Source organism: Sphaerodactylus townsendi, linkage group LG05, assembly GCF_021028975.2.
Source record: "Sphaerodactylus townsendi isolate TG3544 linkage group LG05, MPM_Stown_v2.3, whole genome shotgun sequence".
Classification (NCBI taxonomy): Eukaryota; Metazoa; Chordata; class Lepidosauria; order Squamata; family Sphaerodactylidae; genus Sphaerodactylus; species Sphaerodactylus townsendi.
Window position 1 is genome coordinate 59,213,445 of NC_059429.1, and position 22,473 is coordinate 59,235,917.

General features: G+C 38.7%; 1 protein-coding gene and 1 long non-coding RNA gene across 2 annotated transcripts in view; one reads left to right on the plus strand and one right to left on the minus strand.

The window, feature by feature from the left end:
* LEPR (leptin receptor) overlaps positions 1-22,473 on the minus strand; it is a 90,725-nt gene that overhangs the window by 3,265 nt on the left and 64,987 nt on the right. Inside the window, exons 12-20 of the mRNA XM_048498469.1 lie at positions 20,670-20,869; positions 13,489-13,637; positions 13,021-13,180; positions 12,841-12,923; positions 11,973-12,189; positions 9,473-9,655; positions 8,896-8,991; positions 7,337-7,439; positions 3,808-3,883 (exon numbers count right to left, since the gene is read on the minus strand). Of these exons, the coding sequence (XP_048354426.1) occupies positions 3,808-3,883; positions 7,337-7,439; positions 8,896-8,991; positions 9,473-9,655; positions 11,973-12,189; positions 12,841-12,923; positions 13,021-13,180; positions 13,489-13,637; positions 20,670-20,869 (1,267 nt within the window). The remainder of the gene's footprint in view (positions 1-3,807; positions 3,884-7,336; positions 7,440-8,895; positions 8,992-9,472; positions 9,656-11,972; positions 12,190-12,840; positions 12,924-13,020; positions 13,181-13,488; positions 13,638-20,669; positions 20,870-22,473) is intronic.
* Positions 117-21,778, plus strand: LOC125433721. Its single transcript, XR_007244657.1, has 3 exons — positions 117-244; positions 9,540-9,745; positions 21,730-21,778. It is a non-coding gene; the product is annotated as an uncharacterized LOC125433721 (long non-coding RNA).

Consider the following 22,473-nt stretch of genomic DNA (forward strand, 5'->3'; position numbering starts at 1 on the left):
ACAAGGCTGTCTCCTGTGGCAGAGCAAGAGAGAGGCTGGGATAATGGGAGGGTGGAAAGAGTGAATTTGTGGAGGGGATGGGAGAGAATATAAGCTCAGTATTCAGATAACTGCCTGTTATGAGATCTGTCCCTTTAACAGGGGCGGAGTTAAGAGAACCAGGAAACAGAGGTCCATTGAGGCTGGCTCAGAGAAATGCAAGGCGAGCACACTCCAGCCCCACTGTGCAGCTAAAAGGCCCAAGGTAAGTGTTCTATGAGTAACGAGCCAGCATGTCCCATAAAGAGACCTCTTTTCTATCTGTTTTAAAGAAGAAAATTCTGTTGCTAGGGCAGGACGATGGATTTGGAGAACATGTCATTTATTGATATAAGCATTCTTATATTGGTATAAGCATTCAATGTTAAAAAAAAACATTCATCTGCAATTGCAAACATGTATTAATGATCTCTTTTTAAAATTAAATTGTTTCTTGCTTGTTTAGGAAAGTGGTTGTGGTAACATTCAACACCAATATAAAAAAGATGGGCAGGCGTATTCTTATATTTCCCTATCAATATTGCTTTGAATTTTTTTAAAAATGAAATAAGGGTGGAAGTTTGATGATGGGAGGTAAATGTTGTTGGGCTTCAATGGGCAGAAAAAAAAACCCTGAAGCATTACTCAGGAGAGTAAAGAGGACTCCAAATTAGTTTGGAAAAAGATTAAGGTTAAAATACTCCCCCACCAGAATTGAGAAAAACAGCAGGAAAACGAAAGTAAATTCCATAGGCTTAAAAACACATAGAAGTCAGGAAAAAAAACAAAGCAGTGTGGGGCCAAGAACTAATGAAAACCACCTATGAGGGGGAAAAAATCACATTTATGTATGTATAACAGGGAGAAAAACAGGTTCTCTTGAGTCCTTTCCATTGACAGAATTTTACTCAAAAATGATTAATATCTAAATTCACAGGTCTCTCCCCCATGCAGAGAACAGACATGGGCACAGACCAGGCTGACTTCAGATTTTTATCCTCTACATGGAATTGATGGCTACATGTTGTTGTCATAGAACAAGTTTAAAGATGAAAGAGAAATTATTATAGTTAGAAATGGACTAGTTAGAAGCTAGGGAAACAATGGTTTAATAGTTATTTTCATTTCAGAAACAATTTAAACATTTATATTGACAATTTGGATATTTAAACATCTCTGATGAGCAAAACAGATATGTGGCCAGTTTTGCATATTTCTTTGCATTAAAGTCAGCACTGATGAGTAATGAATAGCTTTCATTTGGCTCACAAGGAAACATAGGCATAGTCTAAATAGAGGTATCAGAAAGCTTTTATTTTTAAGGAATATATTCTAATATATGTGTGTGTGTGTGCAGATTGTGTAGAACATAATAGATGTGCACTGTTTATGGGTCTTTGATCTGGAAGTCTTACATCGCCATCCTAAGCAGAGTTATACCCATTTAAGGCCATTGAGCCTTCTTTTTAGGATGGCACTGTTGTTCTAACGAACTTCATATTTTCTTTCTATCTTGAAGATTCAGTCCCAGAGATAGTAGACATTTCAGGACCTGACATTGAGTTTGGGTGGCAGTATTGAACTTAATAGCAATTTCTTGTTGATAATAATCAGCTCCTTGAGATGTAGTGATTTCAAGCTGCAATACATGCTTTCTCACTGTTTAGGACACAGTTTATCTGAGACATTATTCGAATAATAAAAGGCTGTTCTTCTATTATTCTTCATTTTGAAGTGATTGTTTGTAGAAGTTAATCCATTATGTTCTAAATAATAAACACTCTCTACCAATAGAGCAGCAGCAAGGTAGCTGTTCAGTTGGCAAAATAAATAGAAAAAAATTACAAACAAATGGAAACCAGAAAAATGCTGTAGAATTTAAAATAGATATTAAAAGATAATTTTCCTTTTAGGGCATTTTTAGTGCAACTCTAAGGAGAGTTACACCCTTCTAAGTCCAGTGAAATCAATGGGCTTATTAAAAAAAAAGTCTCCTTAGCATAGCACTTGAAATTATGGCATGCTCAGCTGTTATAATCAGGGTTGGAAACTATAGGGCTTACATGCAAATTCAGGCCAATTCCAAGCTATCTCATGACACCCATTATCAATGGATCCATTCCTGCTCGACTTGTAACCTGCCCTGTCCTATTACTGCAAGGCATTTCAACTAAAATTCATAAAAAACAGAACATTCCTGAGGGTGGCTGAATGAATGATGGCAAACTCTGTCTTCTTTACTTCCACCTCATGTCCTCTTACAAACAGCATTCTATCTTTTCTGAAATATGGAAAATGGTCTCAGAATTGTACACCTTTAATATAATTTTTGGATAAAATTATTTCCAGCACTAGCATGTATGAACAAGTAAACAGATAAATGATATGTAAATAATTCCTCTCTTCTGAATACAAATGCATAATTCTTCTAACAACTCTGTATAGGAAGTCTGGGTGCTGTCACAATGGTTCAGCGGGCAGTGACCATGATCAGACTTCACAGAATGTCCACTCTCTGTTCAAATGAAATGAAATAAAATTAAAAAGATGAGAAAATAAAAATGTACTGGGAATGTAAACTAAGAAAAGAGTTTAAATATTTTCATATATTTCTTCCATTATTTAGTAGCTTTTCTGGGCAAATAATCAAATCTTTAACTTGGTATTTATAATAGCGGTGGCCAAGTTATCTAATAGTATACACTGTAAAAATAAGGAAACCTTAATTTAAGCTGCAGCAGCAGCATGGGTTTGTGGTATCCAAAGATCAAACTGCAATTAATCCAAAACTGCACCAAAATTCTATTGAAATAAAACTAGATCTGAAAGATTGAATGCACTCATCAAGATCCATAGTCCTGAGTGTATTCCAGGGCACCACTGTGACCTTCTCTATTAAATTGAAATCAGAGGAAGTCCCAAGTAGTTGGCTACTCCGATAAAGAAGAGGTCACTGAAGAAGACCTCTGTGTTCATTGGAACAGCCCACAAATGACCTGGGACTGGGAATTTGTCTTGTATGTGAATTTGTGCAGCCCATGGCATAATCCCACCCATGTAGTAACAGATATTGACTTGGATCCAGCACAAAGAAATCTCTTAGCAAAGATGTACAAATGGAAATGCAAGAAAAAGTCCAAAGGAGCAGCTTATGCTCAAGCTTTTATAGCAACAACAACCAGCTAAAGAACTGGCAGCTTGATAGGAAACAAAATTAAATAATAATAACCTTTATTGGTATGCATATTATACCATCACAAACTCATATCAAATTTAAATTTGTAAAATGAATAAATAATAAAATTAGTATTAAAAGAGGCTATTACTGCACAAGAATCTGTGTTGTATGTAATAGAGTTTATGAGGAAACTGGGATGGAAGTGAGAGATATTTATCAAAGTATTGTATAATTCCCTCTGCAAGTGAAACTTTGCTAAGAGATTTCTTTTCCCATTTGAGCATTTCTGGATCCAACCCACTGGCTTTACAGAGCATCACAGATTCCCAAAGGTGGGGAAAGTTTGAGGGTGATGTTGGTGTTGGGGCAGGTAGGTTTGAGAAAGGTTGGGTGAGGCATGGGCCAATGGGCATGCAGGATGCATAGGACTTGGGTGGGTATCCATCCTGCATGGCGATTGGCTAAGGACTTCAAACCCTCAACCAATTATTTATGGTAAGATAAGAATTCATTATAGTTTTTTCCAGTTAGCAAATTAATTGTTTTAAAATTGAATTTAGACATAAAACATAAAAATCATAAAAGGAATAAATCAAGATGGGAGTTCGTACCTTTTGGAAATTTACAGATTGTGCCCATGAACAATTTTTGGGGTTTGGAACATCATCCCAGAATAGCGTCTTCATTCTGAAATGTCAAAAATGTTTCTATTTGTCTCATAAGTGAATATTATTATTATAGCTGGAAAGACATATTTCTTTAACAGAAATCAACTTTTATTTAACCCTGTCACATTAAAAGTAAGGTTCATTTTTTTTGAGGAAAACTTCAGCAATTTTAAGATCAACATAGCTACATTTTAAAACCCCTCCCACAATGCTGAATTTGAATAAGTTGTATAAAAGCTCATCACAGCTGCTTTATGGCTTATACAGTATTAGATTGCTATTGTGGTTCTCATAATACATCATAATACACTTCTGCCATGTAGACCACAAATATAATTTAATCAAGCTGTGATGGCACCCCTTCACCTCTATAGTTCTTCAGGCTGGGAAACCACTCACTGACCAAGCTTGTCAGATATTCCTGCCTTTTTTCCCTTCTGGGGCTGAGCTGCTTCAGAATGGTAGCGTTTGGTAACAAGAAGCACTTCCCTCAGCCCTGCTATACTTCTCAGAAGGTGAGGGATGCCTGCTGACTTTTTATTCCTTTCCAGGAACTCCCCTCATTAGTCACTCTAAAATAAACAGTAACTCAGATTTATTTAACAGACAGAGGAGATGGTAAAGGGAGAGATATTAACTTGGAGATGGGTGGATGAACAAATATGGCAGGAGACAAGATGAATACACAAACACACTAATTACACAAGAGCTTGGCACAGAGGTTAAGAGTTTTTGATTTCATTAGCATAGCACTTAAGATTACTCAGTTATAGTTCAGCTTAGATGTTGATTTCATAGATGTTATTGAGTTGTACAGTTCCTTTATCTTAAATGCTACTGGCTTATGGTTTCTACACACATATGCTAGGTACTTATCCATAGTACAGTCATTCAGCTCTATCATAAGACAAACCCTCAAAAATAAAACGTAAACTCTCCACTGAGGTAAACGTAAAGCAAATCCCTATACCCCAAACCCAATGTTGTACTGGAATACTTTTCTACCTAGAAGATATTCCTATCCTGGTTTATATGATCTTCACTTGGCCCTCCTATAAACCTCACCCACCAGTATACTTGGTCAGAGTATAATTGCTTTCTCCCAGCACTCAGGCTGCTCACAATAGTTCCTGTCACACAGTTTGACTGAACTATCTCCTCTGAGATGTTTAGTTTTCATTCAGCTAAGGCAATCAGCTGCAGTGATTCAGACCAAAAGCCTTTCAGATTGTATTCACATGGGAGATAATCTCATCCCCCCTCCTTACTGTTACTTGCCCAATCAGAGTGTAAGAGGCCACAGCTAATCAGGTGGCTCCTCCTGTTCCTAGGCTTCCTGCACCACACTGAAGGTAAAAAATTCTTTTCTTGGACAGAACTGCAGTTTAAAATTACTCTTTTCCTTGCAGTCCATCACCCAAACATTAACAGTGACTTCCTGAGCAGAATTACACCCTTCTATAGTAATGAAATCAATGGTATCTGAAGGGTGTACCTCTGCTTAGGGCTGTATGTTAGGTGGGTTAAGGGGAGTCATGTAAAACCTTAAATAGATCCTTCACAAAGACATTCACAGGCACTTCACATACTCCGGAGAAAATTCCAAGAGAAACAGTGAGATAATTCATCTTCAGCCTTATTGGTTAGGGTTACCGAATAGTACTCATGAGGCTTGTTAATTTTAGCTGTAGATGTTAATGCCCATATTGGAAAATGATTAAGCTCTCCTACTACCAGGACCAATGGAATTCCTAACTGAGTCATCATATCCATATCTATTTAAAAGGACATCTAAAGACTCTAAAGTTAATTTTGCTAGAAAGCATAACAGGATTTTCTCAGCAAGTAAAATTGCAGGTTATTATTCCAGTCCAAACTGAGCCCTTGAGCAGTCCAGTTCAAACTGAGCCTTTCCTCAAGAGGCAGTGGAGAAAGGAACCTACTAAATAAATAAATACATGATAAGTTCCTAAAAACACTCTTCTGTAACAGTATTTTAAGACTAGTCTCTTGCAATTTATGTATTATGCATAGTTCAATTACTTCAAGACTATTGGTTCTCTGTACTTCAAGAAGTTTCTTGTTTTTCAAATCCAGCATCCTATTTATTTGCAGATGCTTTAGGGTGGTCTAGGATAAATTTAAGAAAGAAAAAAGTACAGAATCATGTGGGAGATTTTTGTCCTCCCCCTTTTAGAAAAATATAAAAATGTCTCCTATATGCACACTGTTAAAACACTGGACAGAGTGTAGTGTTGTACCAAAGTGAGCCATGGGTACAGAGGAGGGAGAAACAACTAGCACTACCCTTGCTACTAATACCTGACTGGCTAAAAAGTTTTTGCTCCAAAAACTTCCAAATCTGTATTTGTCTCTTAAGTTGGGTAAAGACAAGTACTGTCTGTTGGGGGTTAGAGGAATAAGTGCCAGGGAAAGGGATCTTGTGTTCATGCCAAATACTAAGTTCTCCTGCCATTACTCTAACAAATGGGTGTTTAAGTGCCCACAGGAAAGTAGAATGCACCCCCCCCCCCTTACATAGACACATGGAAATGCTTCTTCACTGTGTATAGAGTAAGGGATTTTAAAAGAATCTGTATCCATTTTCAATCTTAAACTGTGAAGATACTTTGCAAGAATGATTCAGAATTAAGCACTACACTCACTGGCTGGGCCCAGCAATCAGCTCTGGGAGTTCCCTTATGAGGACCCAGAGTAATTTCCAACTTTCTCTCCGCCTCCATTTTTATCCTTATAACAATCCTGAGTGTTTTTTAGTGGTTAAAATTTTTAGTGGTTAAAATATCAGACTAGGTCCCAAGTTCAAATCCCTTCTTTGCCATGGAAACTTGCTTCAGCCAGTCATCCACTGTCAGCGTAACCTACCTCTCAGAATTGTTGTGAAGATAAAATGGAGGGGAGAATATCAATGAAAAATACTTTTGGCCCTCATTGGGAAGAAAGGTGGGATACAAATGAAGTAAATACATAAATCAGTAGGCAAAGGGTTGTGGGAAGTCATTCTTGACTTTTTTTCCAGGGCTCCCGGATCACGTAAACTACCCTGTTAAAAAGATGAGACGAGTGTAGCTCTCCTCATTGTAAATTTTCTCTCATCCTGCTCCATGGCACTACCCTGAATTACAAGTACAGGTACTTAAAAATAAATTTGTTTTACAATCTGGCAGTCAGAATGCTATATAAATATAAAATATGAAAAGTTCAAAATTACTTTTGCAATGGTTAGGTAGTTGCTGGGTCATGGTTTTACTGGAAACTGAAATTATTTGTTGAAGGTACTTCTATGCTGCATGTTTAGCTCCCTGCTCTGAGAAGTGCCATATGCAGACCTCTCTTAGGCCAACTAAATGGCAGACTTGCTGGGCTCACACTTATAAGAATAATCTTATAGATACTTGTATTTAAGTTCAAAAACATTATCCACTTGGCAACACATATAAGAAAGCTTTACCTTTGCTGCAAGACCAGAAGAGCTCCAAACAGGAAAACTAAGCACAAAATTACTAGCGGAAGAATCACATAGAAGTTCACGTAATTCTGTTTCTCAATCCCACCTTAAAATCAGAGTCAACAGTTTAAGTAGTTATAAACAAGTATTCCAACACAGAAAATCTGAATTAGTTAAATATAGGCTGAATAATTTTAAAAAGATTTATCCGACACTATGTTCTACTGAGTTTAATAGGTTTTATACTTAAGTAAGTTTAATAGGTTTTATCCTTAAGTAAGCAAGTAAGCAAGTTGGAAAGTAAGCAACTTTCACTTCAGTTTACAACTGACCTGCCACACCCTGAACTGCTATCTCCCCAAATTAAAAAGCATTTTATATATAGCAAGAGTACAAGTTTAGCTCACTTGTGAAATTAGTCATCCTGCTGCCTTTACTTAGAAGCAAGTATCAGTGAGTTTAATAAATTCTGTATTCATAAATAAACATGAGTGTGTTTCCCACTTTAATTGGGGTAGCAGTTCATACAGGATGATATCACATCAAAAATAATTGTCATGGTTATCCACTAGTCTTACTAACCCAGGCAGCTACTATACCAAGGCTAATAAGCAAGTAAAGGTTCTACTTTTCAGTTTGTAAGTCATGATCCCATCCCATTCAAAGAATAAAACTCAAGAATGGGAATCTGAACATCTTTTAAATAACATTCTATTTAGGGTTTGTAATAAGATTCAATTCAAAACAGAGCACAGCTTGATGTGTTCTGAAACACCCGAGTTCTCTTGAATGGCTTGAATAGGTTGGAGAGACACAGAATTCCCTCAAGTAATACTAATATAGAAGCTTGCATTTTTAATAGCTGTAATAAAATTAATCTAAACATCTGAAAACTTACAACTAATGGAGGGAGAAGGTTTAAATCCCCATCAAAAGACAGGAATGTTGTCTGCATACGTGCAGAGGAGTGAAGGAGTAGTCACCCCAATCCCAATACCAATGGCAGCCCTGCCACTGCCACCTCTCCAGCTGGTAGGGAGGAGGACATAGCAATAACAGTAGAGAGAGGGCAGGCAGAACAGTGATTAGCAGATCCAGCCAATGCAGGATAGATGAGTAGGCAGAGTGGGAAAAGCACTGGATGGAAGGCAATGGCGTAGCACCAAGGGGACAGGGGGACGTGATGCACCAGGCACTCACCAGTGCGGGGGTGTGGCATGGCGTTCCAGGGGTTACGGGAAAGCAAGTGACAATTCCCCTCCCTTTGAGTTTCCCATGAGGAGCATAAGCTAATAGTTGTTGTTGGCTCTGAGGAGTTGCGGGTGATCCCATGATGGGAGGAAGAAGGGACCCCCTCCTTGTGAATCTTATAGGTTCCCACTGTATATTATAGATATTGGAAATATGAATAACATAACATGATTTTCTTCACAGTTACAAGATATGTACCTTTATTAAATATTTTGGAAAAAATAATTAAGTTGAATGGATTTTTTTCTGTAATGAAGAAATTATATTTCAATTAATGAAGCAATATATTAAAAATGCCCTGAATAGGTTACCTTTGGAAAAACCTTCTGTCATTGTGGACTTAGCAACTCCTTCAAGAAGTACTGGGTTCACACTAAAGCGATATTTCTCAATTAGAATGAAATTATCTAGAACAGAAAAACGCTGTTTCAGTTTCTTATTGTAGAAAAGAGACCTTTATGTATGAAATGAAGAAGATGAATACAAAATAACAGAGGATCTGGACACGGTGTGTAACAGACTTCTCTCCATGATACACCACTGAAGATGCCAGCCACAGATGCAGGTGGAACGTTAGGAACAAGTTCTACCAGACCACAGTCACACAGCCCGAAAAACCCACAACAACCTGATCCCAGAATCTGTTACTCAGGAACAGATAGGCAACTTGTGTTTTTTGTAAAACTAGCCACTATTCCCATTCTGAGCTCATTTTTAAAATCTGAGGAATAAACAAATTTTAATAAAAGGTATGCCTGTCTCAGCCTTGTTCAGGAACTATCATTTCAGTTTTGTCAATGGTCTAGTAGTTCTTGAAGTATCAACAACTACAGTATTAAGAACTGCTGAAACACATCAGAACCATAAAACAACCATAGACAAACTCACCATAAATATGACATTTCCTAATATATGGAGGAACCATTATCCATTTCATTTGTTCTTCTTCATTTAGGTTGGTCCATTCAATTACAAAAGATGTAACAACATATATTGCAGGTGAAAGTATCCAGGACACAATTACACAGCTGCTGTTTATTGGATAGGCACTAACAGATTTCACAATGTTGACTGACAAAAACAAAAAGAGATCATGAAGTTTCTATGAGAGGCATTAGATCCTACCGCGAACTAATCGCATCACTTGCAAACAAACGTCAGGTATGATTTAAAATTTCTATTTTATTATTATTTAGTTCTTGGTGAATTAAATCACAAGAAGAAGGTAAACAATGGCCTGAGGAACTACAGTTCCCAGGAGACCTTGGGCCTCACAAGGTCTCCTGGGAAGTATAGTTCCCATCAGGCCTTCTTAAAGCCTGAACTGTGAATAGGCCTTTTTTTCAGCCTGAAAAGGTTCTAGGAAAAGGAAAAGAACTAAGGTAAGTGTGGGAAGGGGGGCGCCGTGGGAGGGCGCTGCAGGGGGGCTATAGGGGGGAATATAGACTGCGCATCGGGTGCAGTTTGGCCCAGCTACGCCTCTGTGTGGAGCCTTTCACATTTATTTTTGTAAGTCCAGTACAGTTCAGCCTGTTTCATACTGGCCCTTTCCACGCAGACCATTTAAAACATTTGGAAAACATTTTTAAAAGAACTTTTGGTTTTTTCAACTGCATAGTGCAGAAAAATTAAGCATTTTTGAGAAAATGGTTCATTTGTATGCCATTTTCTGCCATTTCAGTTTGATTCTTTGTGCTGCCCACCATTTTTTTATTCTCTCCCACAGACATTTCTTCTGCTGGCATCATGGTGGGGCAATATTTCAGTACTATATTGAAGTACACTAATGAACTCAGTTGTGCCTGCTGATTATGGCAACATGTCATTTTCCCCTATTTTTATTTTTGATGAAGTATCTTCAAAGCTTTGAAGCCTCAGTATGAGAATCATCATGGAATCAGCATGGATTCTCATATGGAGTATTTGTAGTTTTGAAGATACCTTACTGAAAATAAAGAAGGGGGCAAATGACAGGTTGCCATAATCAGCAGGCATGACTGAGTTTGTTCATGTACTCTCCATCCACTGAAATGGTGCCCAAGGAAGATGCCAGCAGAGGAAATGTCTGTGGAAAAGAATCAGCAAAAGGCTGGTGGCATGGAGAATCAAACTGAAGCAGCAGAAAATGGCAGGTGCGACAGCTTTACATAAAGTGACAGTTTTTTCATTTCGGGCGGGAAAAATAAAATGTTTCCTGCCCTCCACACAGGAAGCAGGCAAAGTTTTAAATATGGCTTCAGAAAAAATCACTAGTTGAGCATTTTCTGAATAACCAATTTTGAGCACAAATAAAATATTTTCTAAACATTTTGCTTTTTCTCCCTTCCTGAACACATTTTATTTGTGCTGTGCAGAATGGGGCATTGTTTAGCAATTTCATGTGAGTTTTTCCCCATTAAGATTTGCTATTGTTTCTCTAGGTAGGATAGTTAGTATAATAAACTCCTGCATCCATACCACCCACCCTTCCTTCCCTCACCCTCTTGCGCAACATAGCCCATCAACAAAAGAAAGTAAGAGTTGCATGAACACAGCTAAGAGTAGAGATCAAAAGGAGACAGTAAGAATGGAGTCAGGGGAGGTGAGAAGCAATCATGTGAATTCAGCTAAGCAAGGGTCAGTGAAAAGATACAGGAAATTGTGCCAGATGGAAGCGAAGCTCTCAGGAAGTTCTTATCTATGTTCATACCTTATACTGGCCTTTTCCATATAAGTCACACAGAAAGTTTCCAGAACGTTTTCAAACCCCACCTTCTTTTACCATAATGTTTGTCCACAATCACCTCCTGAAAAATACTTCATGGCTGTTGTAAAGGTTTCTTAATTTAATTTTGCTTATTAATTGAAATAATGCTTCATAAATTCATTGCTTTGATTCTCTGTAGTTCCACTGAATCAATGCTTCATTGATTCAACCAAAACAACAACAAAAAAACCACCAACAAAATGGCAAAAATAAAGGTGAGGGAGAAAGGAGTGAGATGAGGGATGTGAAGAAAGGATGTCAAGGGGAAAACGGCATAGAAACATGGAAAACAGCTAGTGGGAAAGATAAAATGTTTTAAATATGACTATACTGGAAGGAAAGCCAGCTCAGAAATGTTTCAGCAGAAAAAATGATGTAAAAAGGTTTCACAAATAACAGAGAAAAACTCTTTTGGAAACATTTCCAAAACCAAAGGAAGGAAAACCGTGCAGAACTCCATGGAGGAAATGGTTTCTTTACAGCCTGAAAATGTTGTGACTTGTAAAGAAAAGGCCATAATCTAACATATCATTGACCAATCACCCACAGATTTCCAGCACTGTAAGCTAATTCACTTGGCATACTGATTGCCTTACATCAATAAAATTAAGCCTGAGAGGCATACTTATATGTTGCTTTTACCTGCATTCATTTGTTGTGAGAGGGTTATAATGAAATTCACAGAAGAAGCTCCAATTGAATTTACAGCAATAACTTTAATGGTGTGAACATCCTCTGACCATAGAAATGTATAAGTCGTGTCATTTTCTACATAATCAGACCAGGTGATATTTTCTGAAGTAGTATGCTCTATCACATACTCAAGCACACTACACAAGGCAAGATTCGTCAACAGTGGCTGCAAAGGAAAAAAGAATCAGCATATATTAGACAATTTCAGGGTTGTTGTTTTTTAAATTTTTAACGGTTATCTATCTTTATCAGTAAGAATGCAAAATGTATTTGCTAGTTAAATTGTATTTCCTATAACCGTTGTCATAACTTTTATAGCTTTATAATTCAACTACTTAGATCTCCTAATAAATCTAATAAACATAAACATTCACCAGCATATGAGGTACACATGTCAGCAGAGGGAGCAAACATGGGTGAAGGGAGCACACTTACACCACACTTTTGTATTGTATAAGCCTGCTTGGGCTATGGGGCAATTTGGGCAGCAGGAGAGTTTTCAAATTACCCTCCTTTCTGCACCGCGCAAAGCCTCTTTGGAAAAGGCACAGTGATGCTTTCACCATGCTGTCCCCAGCCACCTCAATGCTCCTCCCCCCGCCCTGCAATCTGGATTGCACTCTTAGGTTTAGTGGTTTTGCTAACAATAATGATCTTTGAACCATATATGTATTGTTTGAACCAAATATATTTCCACCCTGCAAAATCCACAACAATCATACTATGGACACAACATCATAATCATAACACAAAAATGTGATTTGGGTTTTTAATATTTCATTCTCCCTCTCTATCAACTCTGACATCATTCATTTACCTTCCAAAACAGAGTCACATTTTTCTGCTTCCTTACTGGATCGTCATTAACAGTTCTCCAAAATTCAGGTCCTCTCAATGGAGCTGAAAAAAATTGTATTTAAGAAGTAGAATAACTAGTTGTTTACATGCATTTGAGCGTAAAGGGTAAAAATAGTAAAAAATATGGTATTAAACTTACCTTTGATATCCTTCACAACTGTATATTCAGGTCTACTCCAATCACTCCAGTAGCCAACTCCATCAAGGATTCTGCAGCGCACTTGAACAATGTAAACTGCACAGGAATCCTGAACTTCTATACTGACACAGTTTCCTGATATAGCAGAAATTTCAGTTATCTGAAATGTAAAAAGCAACAAGGCTGACTGCTCTTGTTTAAAAAGTAACACCGTCTATGACAAAAGTAATCATTTCTGAATGATGGCTGAAGAGCTTAAATCTTGAACAGACTATCTGCCCCTACTAAATAAATCCAGAAGAAAAGGCTCACTGCAAATGGTTCTGTTGCAAAAAACAACAGCTTGTTCAAAAATTTAAGGAATTTCTTATACACCATTCAATAACTAGTTTTAATGAACTGGCCACAGAATATCATTGCAAGTAGGCTGTAGATGCATCACCTATCTTTGATTAAGTCAGTCCGTACCTCCCAGGTTATTTCTGTTCCATTGAGAGCATATCGGATCTGAAACTGAAGATCACTCTTAGGAAGTTCTGGATTATTCCAGGTCACATTCAGCATTCCCACTTCCCTTGTGATTTCTGCTTTAACACTGAAGGGAGGAAATGGCTTCACTAGAAAGTTAAACAAAAGGCATTTTATGACTTATTGACTAAGAATCCTCTAGTTGAATCCAATAGAACTATGTTTAATTTCTTCTTAACTAAACAGTAACCTACATAAATAGTGTCAGGCTATCCTCAACCAGAGCCGCAGCCTTTTCAGCTCTGGCTCTGGACTGGTGGAACTCTCTAACAAATGAGACGTGGACCCTGAGGGACCTGGCTCAGTACTGCAGGGCCTACAAGACTAACATGTTCTGACAAGCATATTGTTGAGTACAGTGACATCTCTACTCTACTTTGCCTTCCTCTTCCTGTCCCCTGCGTTCCCTTCTCTGACTTCTTTTCATTATTTTTCCTTTCCCTTCTTTTCTTCTTGCCTTTTCTCTCTGATTTCCTCCCCTCCCTATTAATTGTTCTCCCTATTAATTTATGAGGACACTGTCTTGTATTTTATACTAGCTCAAGGTTTTGATGTTAACCTATATGAGGAATAGGGTATTTATTTTTAACCTTATATTTTAAATATTATTAGCCATCTTGAGCCAGACTTTGATTGGAAAAGGGCAGGATAAAAATCAAATAAATGAATACAACAGGGTGGGGAGATATCTGGAGATTTGGGGGATGGAGCTTGGAGAGGGTGAGATTTGGGGGTTGAAGAGACTTCAGCAGGGTGCAGTACCACCTTCCAAAGCAGCCACTGTATCCAGGGGAATTGGTCTCTGTCGTCTGGAGATCAACTGTAATAGCAAGAATTCTCCAGCTCTCACTTGGAGGTTAATATGATGGATTCCCTTTTTTAAATTAATTTTTTCATCATCCACTACCCCCATACCTCCAGAGACTTTATATCTTGTCCATTGTTTTTTGTTTGTTCCACTCTTAAAAGAAATGAGCAATGGCTGAAAACATATTCTTTTTATAAGTTAGAATATGGCATATGAGAGGCTTAATGAAAATAGAAACACAAAACTGTTTGATTTGTCTCCTCAAAGGAAATCAAGAAAAAGATCAGCAGTCTGGGTTTAGTTCTGAAATTGTTTCAACTGTAAGGAGCCTCTAGCGACTCAAACCCTTTCCTTCTTCTCCACAGGTCAGACACCTTGTAAGGTAGGTGGGCTTGAGAGAGTTCAGAGAGACTGTGACTAGTCCAAGGTCACTCAACAGGCTTCATGTGTAGAAATGGGGAAACAAACCTGGTTCACCAGATTCGTGTCTGCCACTCATGTGGAGAAGTGGGGAATCTAATCTGGTTCTCTAGAGTCCATCTGCTCTTAACCACTACACCCTGCTGGTTTGCAGGGAGGTTTCAGAAAAATTAACTTGGCAGATTTAACAACAGGAATGAGAAAACTCCAGATACTTCTAAACAAACTTTTTTGTTCAGGATGTATCTGATATATTTAATAGTCAGGTGCTGATACTTTTGATATATACTAACATAGAGAATCCTAAGCATTCACTGCTTAGTTGAACTGATGGACAGTGCAATCCACAGCCTGAGGTAGCCGAGGACGCAACGCTAACACACCACCCCACCCCCTCCAGGTGGCTTTCTGGCAGCACAGGGTGGCAAAAAATACAGAAAAATCTCACCACCACCAGAAAGTTCTCTATAGAGCTCAATGGCCATGTCATCCCTGCCCTCAAACTTGAGGTGGAAGCTGACTAATATTGGCTCCACCCCATGAATGCTTCCAGCACACCCCCACTGTACTAATGGCATGCAACCAGTGATGCAGTATCACTGGCTTTGGGTGTCCCTAAGGACCACAGGAGCCACCCACCAGAATGTTTGCCCCTCCTCTGGTGCAAGTGCCCAAGGGAGGGCAAATCCTCTGACCTGGGCCACACCACCTCCACAGGATAATTTGGCCCCCTACATCTGGATTTGGCTATTAGGTTTCTTGAAACAATATTTTAAATGTTGGTGGTATCAGGAACAAAACACACAATTTCCCAGTATTCTTCCTTAAACATGTTATTAATCATCCCCTTTATTTATGACCTGTTTCCATTAGGAAAAGACACTCAAACTACTTCCTTCACATACAGAATCCTTCTGGATCCTAAATCACTGTCTTTTTCTTACTCCTACAACCAGCCTCAACTGTCAGCTTCAATAGTCAGTTCCTAATGGTTGCTCTACTGCCAACTGTAGAATTCTCAGTTTGTCGTTGTTGTTTTTGAACCTTCTGTCACTTAAGATTCCATGATAGGGACAAGTCATCATGCAGCAGTTGACAATGCTATGCATTTGTAACCTGTCTTTTCATCAACAGCTGTTTTAGCTGAAGTCTTATAGTGTGGGAACTGTAACAGCTTCATGGTCACCAGAACTTACATGAAAAATTCAAGGGTATCAGAGGAATGCGTGGGGGGGGGAGCACAGGGGGGCAGACAATCTAGCCATCAGTCACTTGAGGGGCAGCCACCCCCTCCCTCGCTCCCCCAAGAGCTGCACTTGAGGGGCTGCCACCCTCTCCTTCGCTCCCCCAAGAGCTGCACAAGTTCCAGCCGTGCTTCCACTGCCTGCCTGTGCCAACTGCCTGCCTTGATTGATGCAGCAGCAGTGGAGGCAGGAGCATGAGGGAGATAGACACACTCCTCTGGAGGAAGAAGGAGCAGCCCAGATGTGGCTGGATCTCAGCCAGCAGGAATTAGGGCCACTGGATGGGCTCCACGCAGTGCTGCAGGTGCTTTCTCTAAAGCGCCTGGGTGCACATGCACTGATCAGGCAACACTCTGGTCCTGGAGCACCCACCACTCGGCCCTGCCTCACCTCTTCTGCCAGCCCACCCAAGGCCACCTTGGCCTCCCTCTCCTCCTGCCTCCAACCTCCACCACCACTGAGACCCAGAGACCTGATGCTAGGTGAGCCCTTGCTGAGGCAGTAGAGAGGACATAGAAAGGAGCAGAACAGAGAGCAAAAGGTGTTCTATGTTTTGGGGAGTTATCCTTAAAGTGTGTGTTTTTGAGGGCTTGTGTATGTGGTGGATACCCATGCTGACACAGGACTGCACCAGCTCCAAAGAGGGGTCTGACCACCTCCCCCACAGATTAAGATACTTGTCTTCCATTTTACTAAGTTAACAGCTCATAGTATCCCTGTGTTATGCCTGAACGCTGGGCATGGAGCATAAAAGACCATAGGATAGAACAGGTGACCTGCTTTAAGTCTTTATGGGTTGCTTTGCATGCCTCTGACTTGAGGAAAGCCCACTGTGACTATGTAACTGATGCTGGATAAAAATCTGTCTATTACATCCTATTACATAATGAAATTTTCACATGCCATGGTCAATACATTTCAGCAGCTCTTAAATTATTTTAGGCTAAAATACTATTTATTTATTCTGATTTAATAAATCGCTCTTCCAACTGGAGCAGGCTCAGAGTGGCTAACAATGTAAATAAAATACAATTTATATAAAGTATCATTCATACAAGTTATTTTAAAAGTATTGTTTTAAAATTAAGCTTACTTTTCTTCCTGGTGAGCAACAGCTGGAGGGAGAGTGGAGGTTAGGACAAAACCAGGGAAGGAATGCCCTCCCTGGCATGTCCCTGCCCCAAGTCTCCTCTCAGCTGCAGCACATTTGCCTAAAAGTAAAGTATTTGTAATTTTTTTCAAAAAAAATTTTAAGTGGGGATGGTGGGGGAAGTGGGAATATGAGCAACATATCCCTCTGCCCCCCTCACTATCATCAAAGCTCTCCCTTTCCTCCTTTCTGTCCCTTTCCCTCTTTCTCTCCCTTACTTTTTCTGTCCCTTCCTTCCATCCTTATCACAATGAGAGTATGTATCTGACTGTCTCTTCCTTCCTTCCTTCCTTCCTTCCTTCCTTCCTTCCTTCCTTCCTTCCTTCCTTCCTTCCTTCCTTCCTTCCTTCCTTCCTTCCTTCCTTCCTTCCAATTAACACAATTAGGATTGCTCAGTGCCTGCCTCCAATCCACAGTCCCATTGCAGCAGAGTCTAGGCGGGGCAAGGTGCAGTTTCAGTGCAGGGTGCAGTTTCCATTTTCTATAGCTATGTCCTTGCCCAAGAGGGCTACCTCAGGGAGGATATGTATGTTTTCCATTGGAATAAAATTGTTGAGCCACTACTTCAGCTCCTCAACCTTTCCTTGGACTCCCATCAATTACCAGACAGGAAGCTATGAACACGATTAAGAACTATTTATTAAGATATTACCGTATATACTCGTGTATAAGTCGACCCGAATATAAGTAGAAGCACCTAATTTTACCACAAAAAACTGGGAAAACTTATTGACTTGCATATAAGTCGAGGGTGGGAAATGCAGCATCAATTGAGGCATCAGTAGGTTAAATGTTTTTGAATATTTATTTCAAAGAAAAACAGTAAACTGGCTCTGTAAGTGGAAAAGAGGGTCAACAAGAACAATATGGTATCAACAATAAGTTTAAAAGTACAAAAACCTTAGCTCAACCAGCAACCAAGCTAAAACACAAGAGTTAAAATCCTTCAAAACTGGATTCCTCATCATCATCTGTATGTCCAAATGTAACCCAACTTAGATTTTAAGAGGGATATTATCAGAGATGAAAAATCTACTATTAGCTTCCATTGTAAACAATGGGGAATGGGGCATCCCCTTTGGGAATCAATAACTTTGGGTCCCCTGACCCAAACTTTACCAAACCTGGCTGGTATCATAAAGAGACTCTCCTGATGAGACCAGCCAGGTTTGGTGAAGTTTGGTTCAGACGGTCCAAAGTTATGGACCCTCAAAAGGGTAGCCCCATCTACTAATAGCTCCCATTGAAAACAATGGGGAATGGGGGCACCTCCTTTGGGGGTCCATAACTTTGGACCCCCTGAACCAAACTTTACCAAACATGGCTGGTATCATCAGGAGAGTCTTCTAAGGGTACCCTGAAATTTTGGTGCCTCTAGCATAAAAACTGCGCCCCCTGCTGGCCGGCAAAGTAAAAACACACAAACATTTTCAATGACCCGCATATAAGTTGAGGGGAGCTTTTTCAGCTTTAAAAATGTGCTGAAAAATTTGACTTATACATGAGTATATACGGTATTACAATGGTACAATCTATAGCACACAATGTGGTTGCTCTACTCCATTGTTGGTATTCTTCTATTTGGCAAACTTCCCAACTACTGTTCATATTTAACTGCTCCTTACCATAGATCTTCCTAGACCACATCTGAATGGCAGTGAAAATCAATCACTAGGGCAGAAATTTCATGTCTGAAAGAGTGATAAGTCTTCTATTATCTTCTAATATAATGAATGTCTCTGCTTGATCTATATTTTGGAACAAAGGAAAAATTAAGAGATTTCTACTCTCATTAAAATAGTTGCCCTCAAAAGTTACATGATACAGGGTATCTACACTATTTGCACCACAGTCACATACTCTATCAGATGCCTCTCTTGAAAGACTCTAGATGGTAAGGCATTTAGGCGTGCCAACATAGTGATTAGTTTTCACAGCCATTCAGATTTAGTTCTGTTTTTTTCATATTTCAGTGATCTGCTTAAAATTAATAAGTTATGAGGCAGTAGGACGTGGAGGGAGAGATGATAATTTTAGTCACTGCAGTCATACTTGACGAGAGGTGTTTCAGCCTGGGTCCTGAAATAGTCAGCTTGATAGATATGGACCAGCCCAGATTTTTTTGTGGGTTTTTTTGCAAGATTATTTTTCACCTTTTTATAAGCCATTTCTAGTCTCTCCAGATCCATCAAGTTTAAAAAAGTAAAGGGTTAACCAATCAAGATTGTGTGAAGATGTTCTTAAAATAGCCAGTATAGATCTCTGGAGTCCGTAGAACTATTCAGTGAATATTAGTAAAAGTGGATAGCTGGACAGATGATTGGTAGCTGCCCACTTACCAACAGCCTCTGTTTTTAAGATGCCATAATTCTGCCATTCTACTCTAGTGGTATAATACACTAAAATATAATCATATGAATTCAGTCCATCACTTTTGAAGATATCCTATAGTACACAAATAATTTTAGAGAAAATGTAACAAAAGCAAGACAGGGGGAGGGGGGTTTTCTGTCAACTCACTGCTGACTTATGGTGACCCCATAGGTGTTTAAAGAGATGTACAGAGGTGGTATGCCATAGCCTTCCTCAGCATCATCCCCCTGATAGTCCTTGGAGATCTTTCATCCAAATACTTGCCAGGATTGAGGCTGAGAGTGTGTGAGGCTGGCCCTAAGCAACCTACCAAGCTTCTATAGCAGAGTGAAGATTCAAACCTGAGTTTCCCCAGAGCCTAGTTCAACACCTTCAACACTACACAATGCTGGTTCTCTAACACAGTAATAGTGGAGGTGGAAGTAGAAAGAAAGATTAAGAGTACTGAAAACTGAAGTCTTTATTTAAATGTCTGGTAATTGCATGCCCTGGTGATTTCTAATGGACATTTAATTTTAATAATCTTAATGGTCACTGTGCCACACAAGCTCAAAAATGTAACTGAAAAATGGATCTACCAAAGAATAATTATTATTGGAAGAAGAAATACAAAACTTATAAGATAAAAAATTGCAGAGAAGGAATAAAAACATGTTAGAAACTAGCAAATTATATTTGCATAATTTGAAAACTTCAAATAAAGTCTGAATTACAGAAGCAATCTGAGAAGAAAAGTATTTCAGAAGAGTGTGGATTCATAGCATTCTTTGAAGAGTAGGGAAGAGAGAAGAATTAATGTGCCTTATTTTATATGTGTGTGTGTGTGTGTGCATGCGTGCGTGTATGTGTATATAAAATGAGCTTGAAAAATGTATTTTTCAAACCATACATTCTTTGCAATGTCATTTCCCACAAGCTATTAAAATTCAATGTGTGTTGGTGCAAAAACCTTACAGAAGACAAATATACTTTCCCATTGTCCTTGCTCTATTTTTGTTTTTGTGTGTTTGTGTTAGTAAATATCTACACCTTTAAATATTAGTATATGATAGGGGGTCATTGAAAGACTTGTATAAAACTCTTCCATCAGACAATGAAACATTGCTACAAATGAGTTTCTACTTACCTACTTCTTTTGGAAGGATACACACTGGTTGAGATGTAAGTGTTCCCAATGGGTGCCGTATTTCTATCCACATTGTGTAACCCGATAAAAGGAAAAAAGGCTGAAAGATGCACTCATAAGAATTATTTCTCTGAGAATGGCATTCTTTTACTTCTGAATATGTAGGCAAGGTAGAAGATTCGGAACAATAGACATCACTCCTTTAAAGATATGAAAATATTTTCAGTTTAGCAATGAGAGTATGTGCATCAAGATGTTGACACCATAATACATCACTATCAATGTATAATGTAAAACAACAAAGATGAGAAATACTAGCTTTCACAAGTCATTTTAAAGTGATCAAAATCTTGCTCACTATTTTGCGATATTTTTATTCCTGACTTTCTATCTCTTACAAGGCTTACAAAGGTGGCTAAAAATTTAAAACATACATGACAAAATTAGATTTTAAACCATTAAAAACGTTAAGAGCCAAGAACAACTCCACAGAGCCTTGGTATATACCCGTGCTTATGGGTTGAAGCTGCTTCCAGCACATTTTTATGCTGAAAAAGCCTCCTAAAACTTGCATTCCGGTTTTCTTATACCTCAAAGCGCCTCTCGGTTTTTATATACAGCTGTATGTTCTGTAACTGAAGCTCTGTTTGTGTAGTCCAGGGTCCATTAGAGGGAGTTAAAGAGCTCAGATTTTCCATATCAGGAAGAAAAGGCTACATTTTCTCAGAACTGTTAAGAGGCCTGTAGCCAGTCAATTTCACAGAGTTCAGTTAAGAGGCCTGGAGCCAGTCAGCTTCACAGAGTTCAGTTGTTATAAACTGTATTTGCATATTTCAGGTAGGAGAATGTTTGTATTAATTGTTGAGAGGGGGATATTGTGTTTATATTGATTGACTATTAGTTTGTATTTTGATTTCCTGTTATAAAATGTTATAATGGGTGCTATATAAATATTTGTACCATAAGGGGTATTAAAGAGGCCTGTACCTGGAACCAATTTCAAGATGAAGACTTCACAGAGGATTCCAGTTATTATGAAGACTGTATTTGCATATTTCAGGGCTACCCTTGGAAGGAAACTTGACAGTAAGGAGAGAGAGCTCAACAAAAGAACAGCAAAGAGCTACAGAATCCGTCAACAGTGCCATAGGACACAGCTAGAGAGAACACTATAAAAGGAATGAGACCCTCACTAGTCTATTTTTTTGCATAGCAGGCCGGAACTATTATATGTTGATTATTATTTCTGTATTGGTTTGCCATATTCATTGTTATACTGCACTATTGTTTATGAAACAAAAAACAGATTTAAAAGATTTCTTTTCATTTGCTTAAAATTCTACCAAATTGAAGATATTAAGGGTCACAAGGCAGGATCACACTATATCAAAGGGCTTAGACTCCCTTTCCATTTCACAGTAAAATATCCCTCTCTTAAAGAATCGATTTAGGTTACAATTTGGACGAGATGTTGATGAGGAATCCAGTTTTGAAGGATTTTAACTCTTTTGTTTTCCCTTGGTTGCTGATTGAACTAACGTTTTTATGCACCAAAATTATTGTTAAGACCATATTGATGCTTGTTGGCCAGCACCACTTGGGAGCTAGTTTACTGTTTTTCTTTGAAATAAATATTCAAAAACATTTAATCTACTGATGCCTCAGTACTGAGGGGAACCATGGGCGGTGGCGGCAGCTGCGGGTGGCTCGCGTATAAGTCGAGGAGGGCTTTTTCAGCACAAAAAATGTGCTGAAAAAGTCGACTTATACGCGAGTATATACGGTAAGCAACAAAGGGACTCAG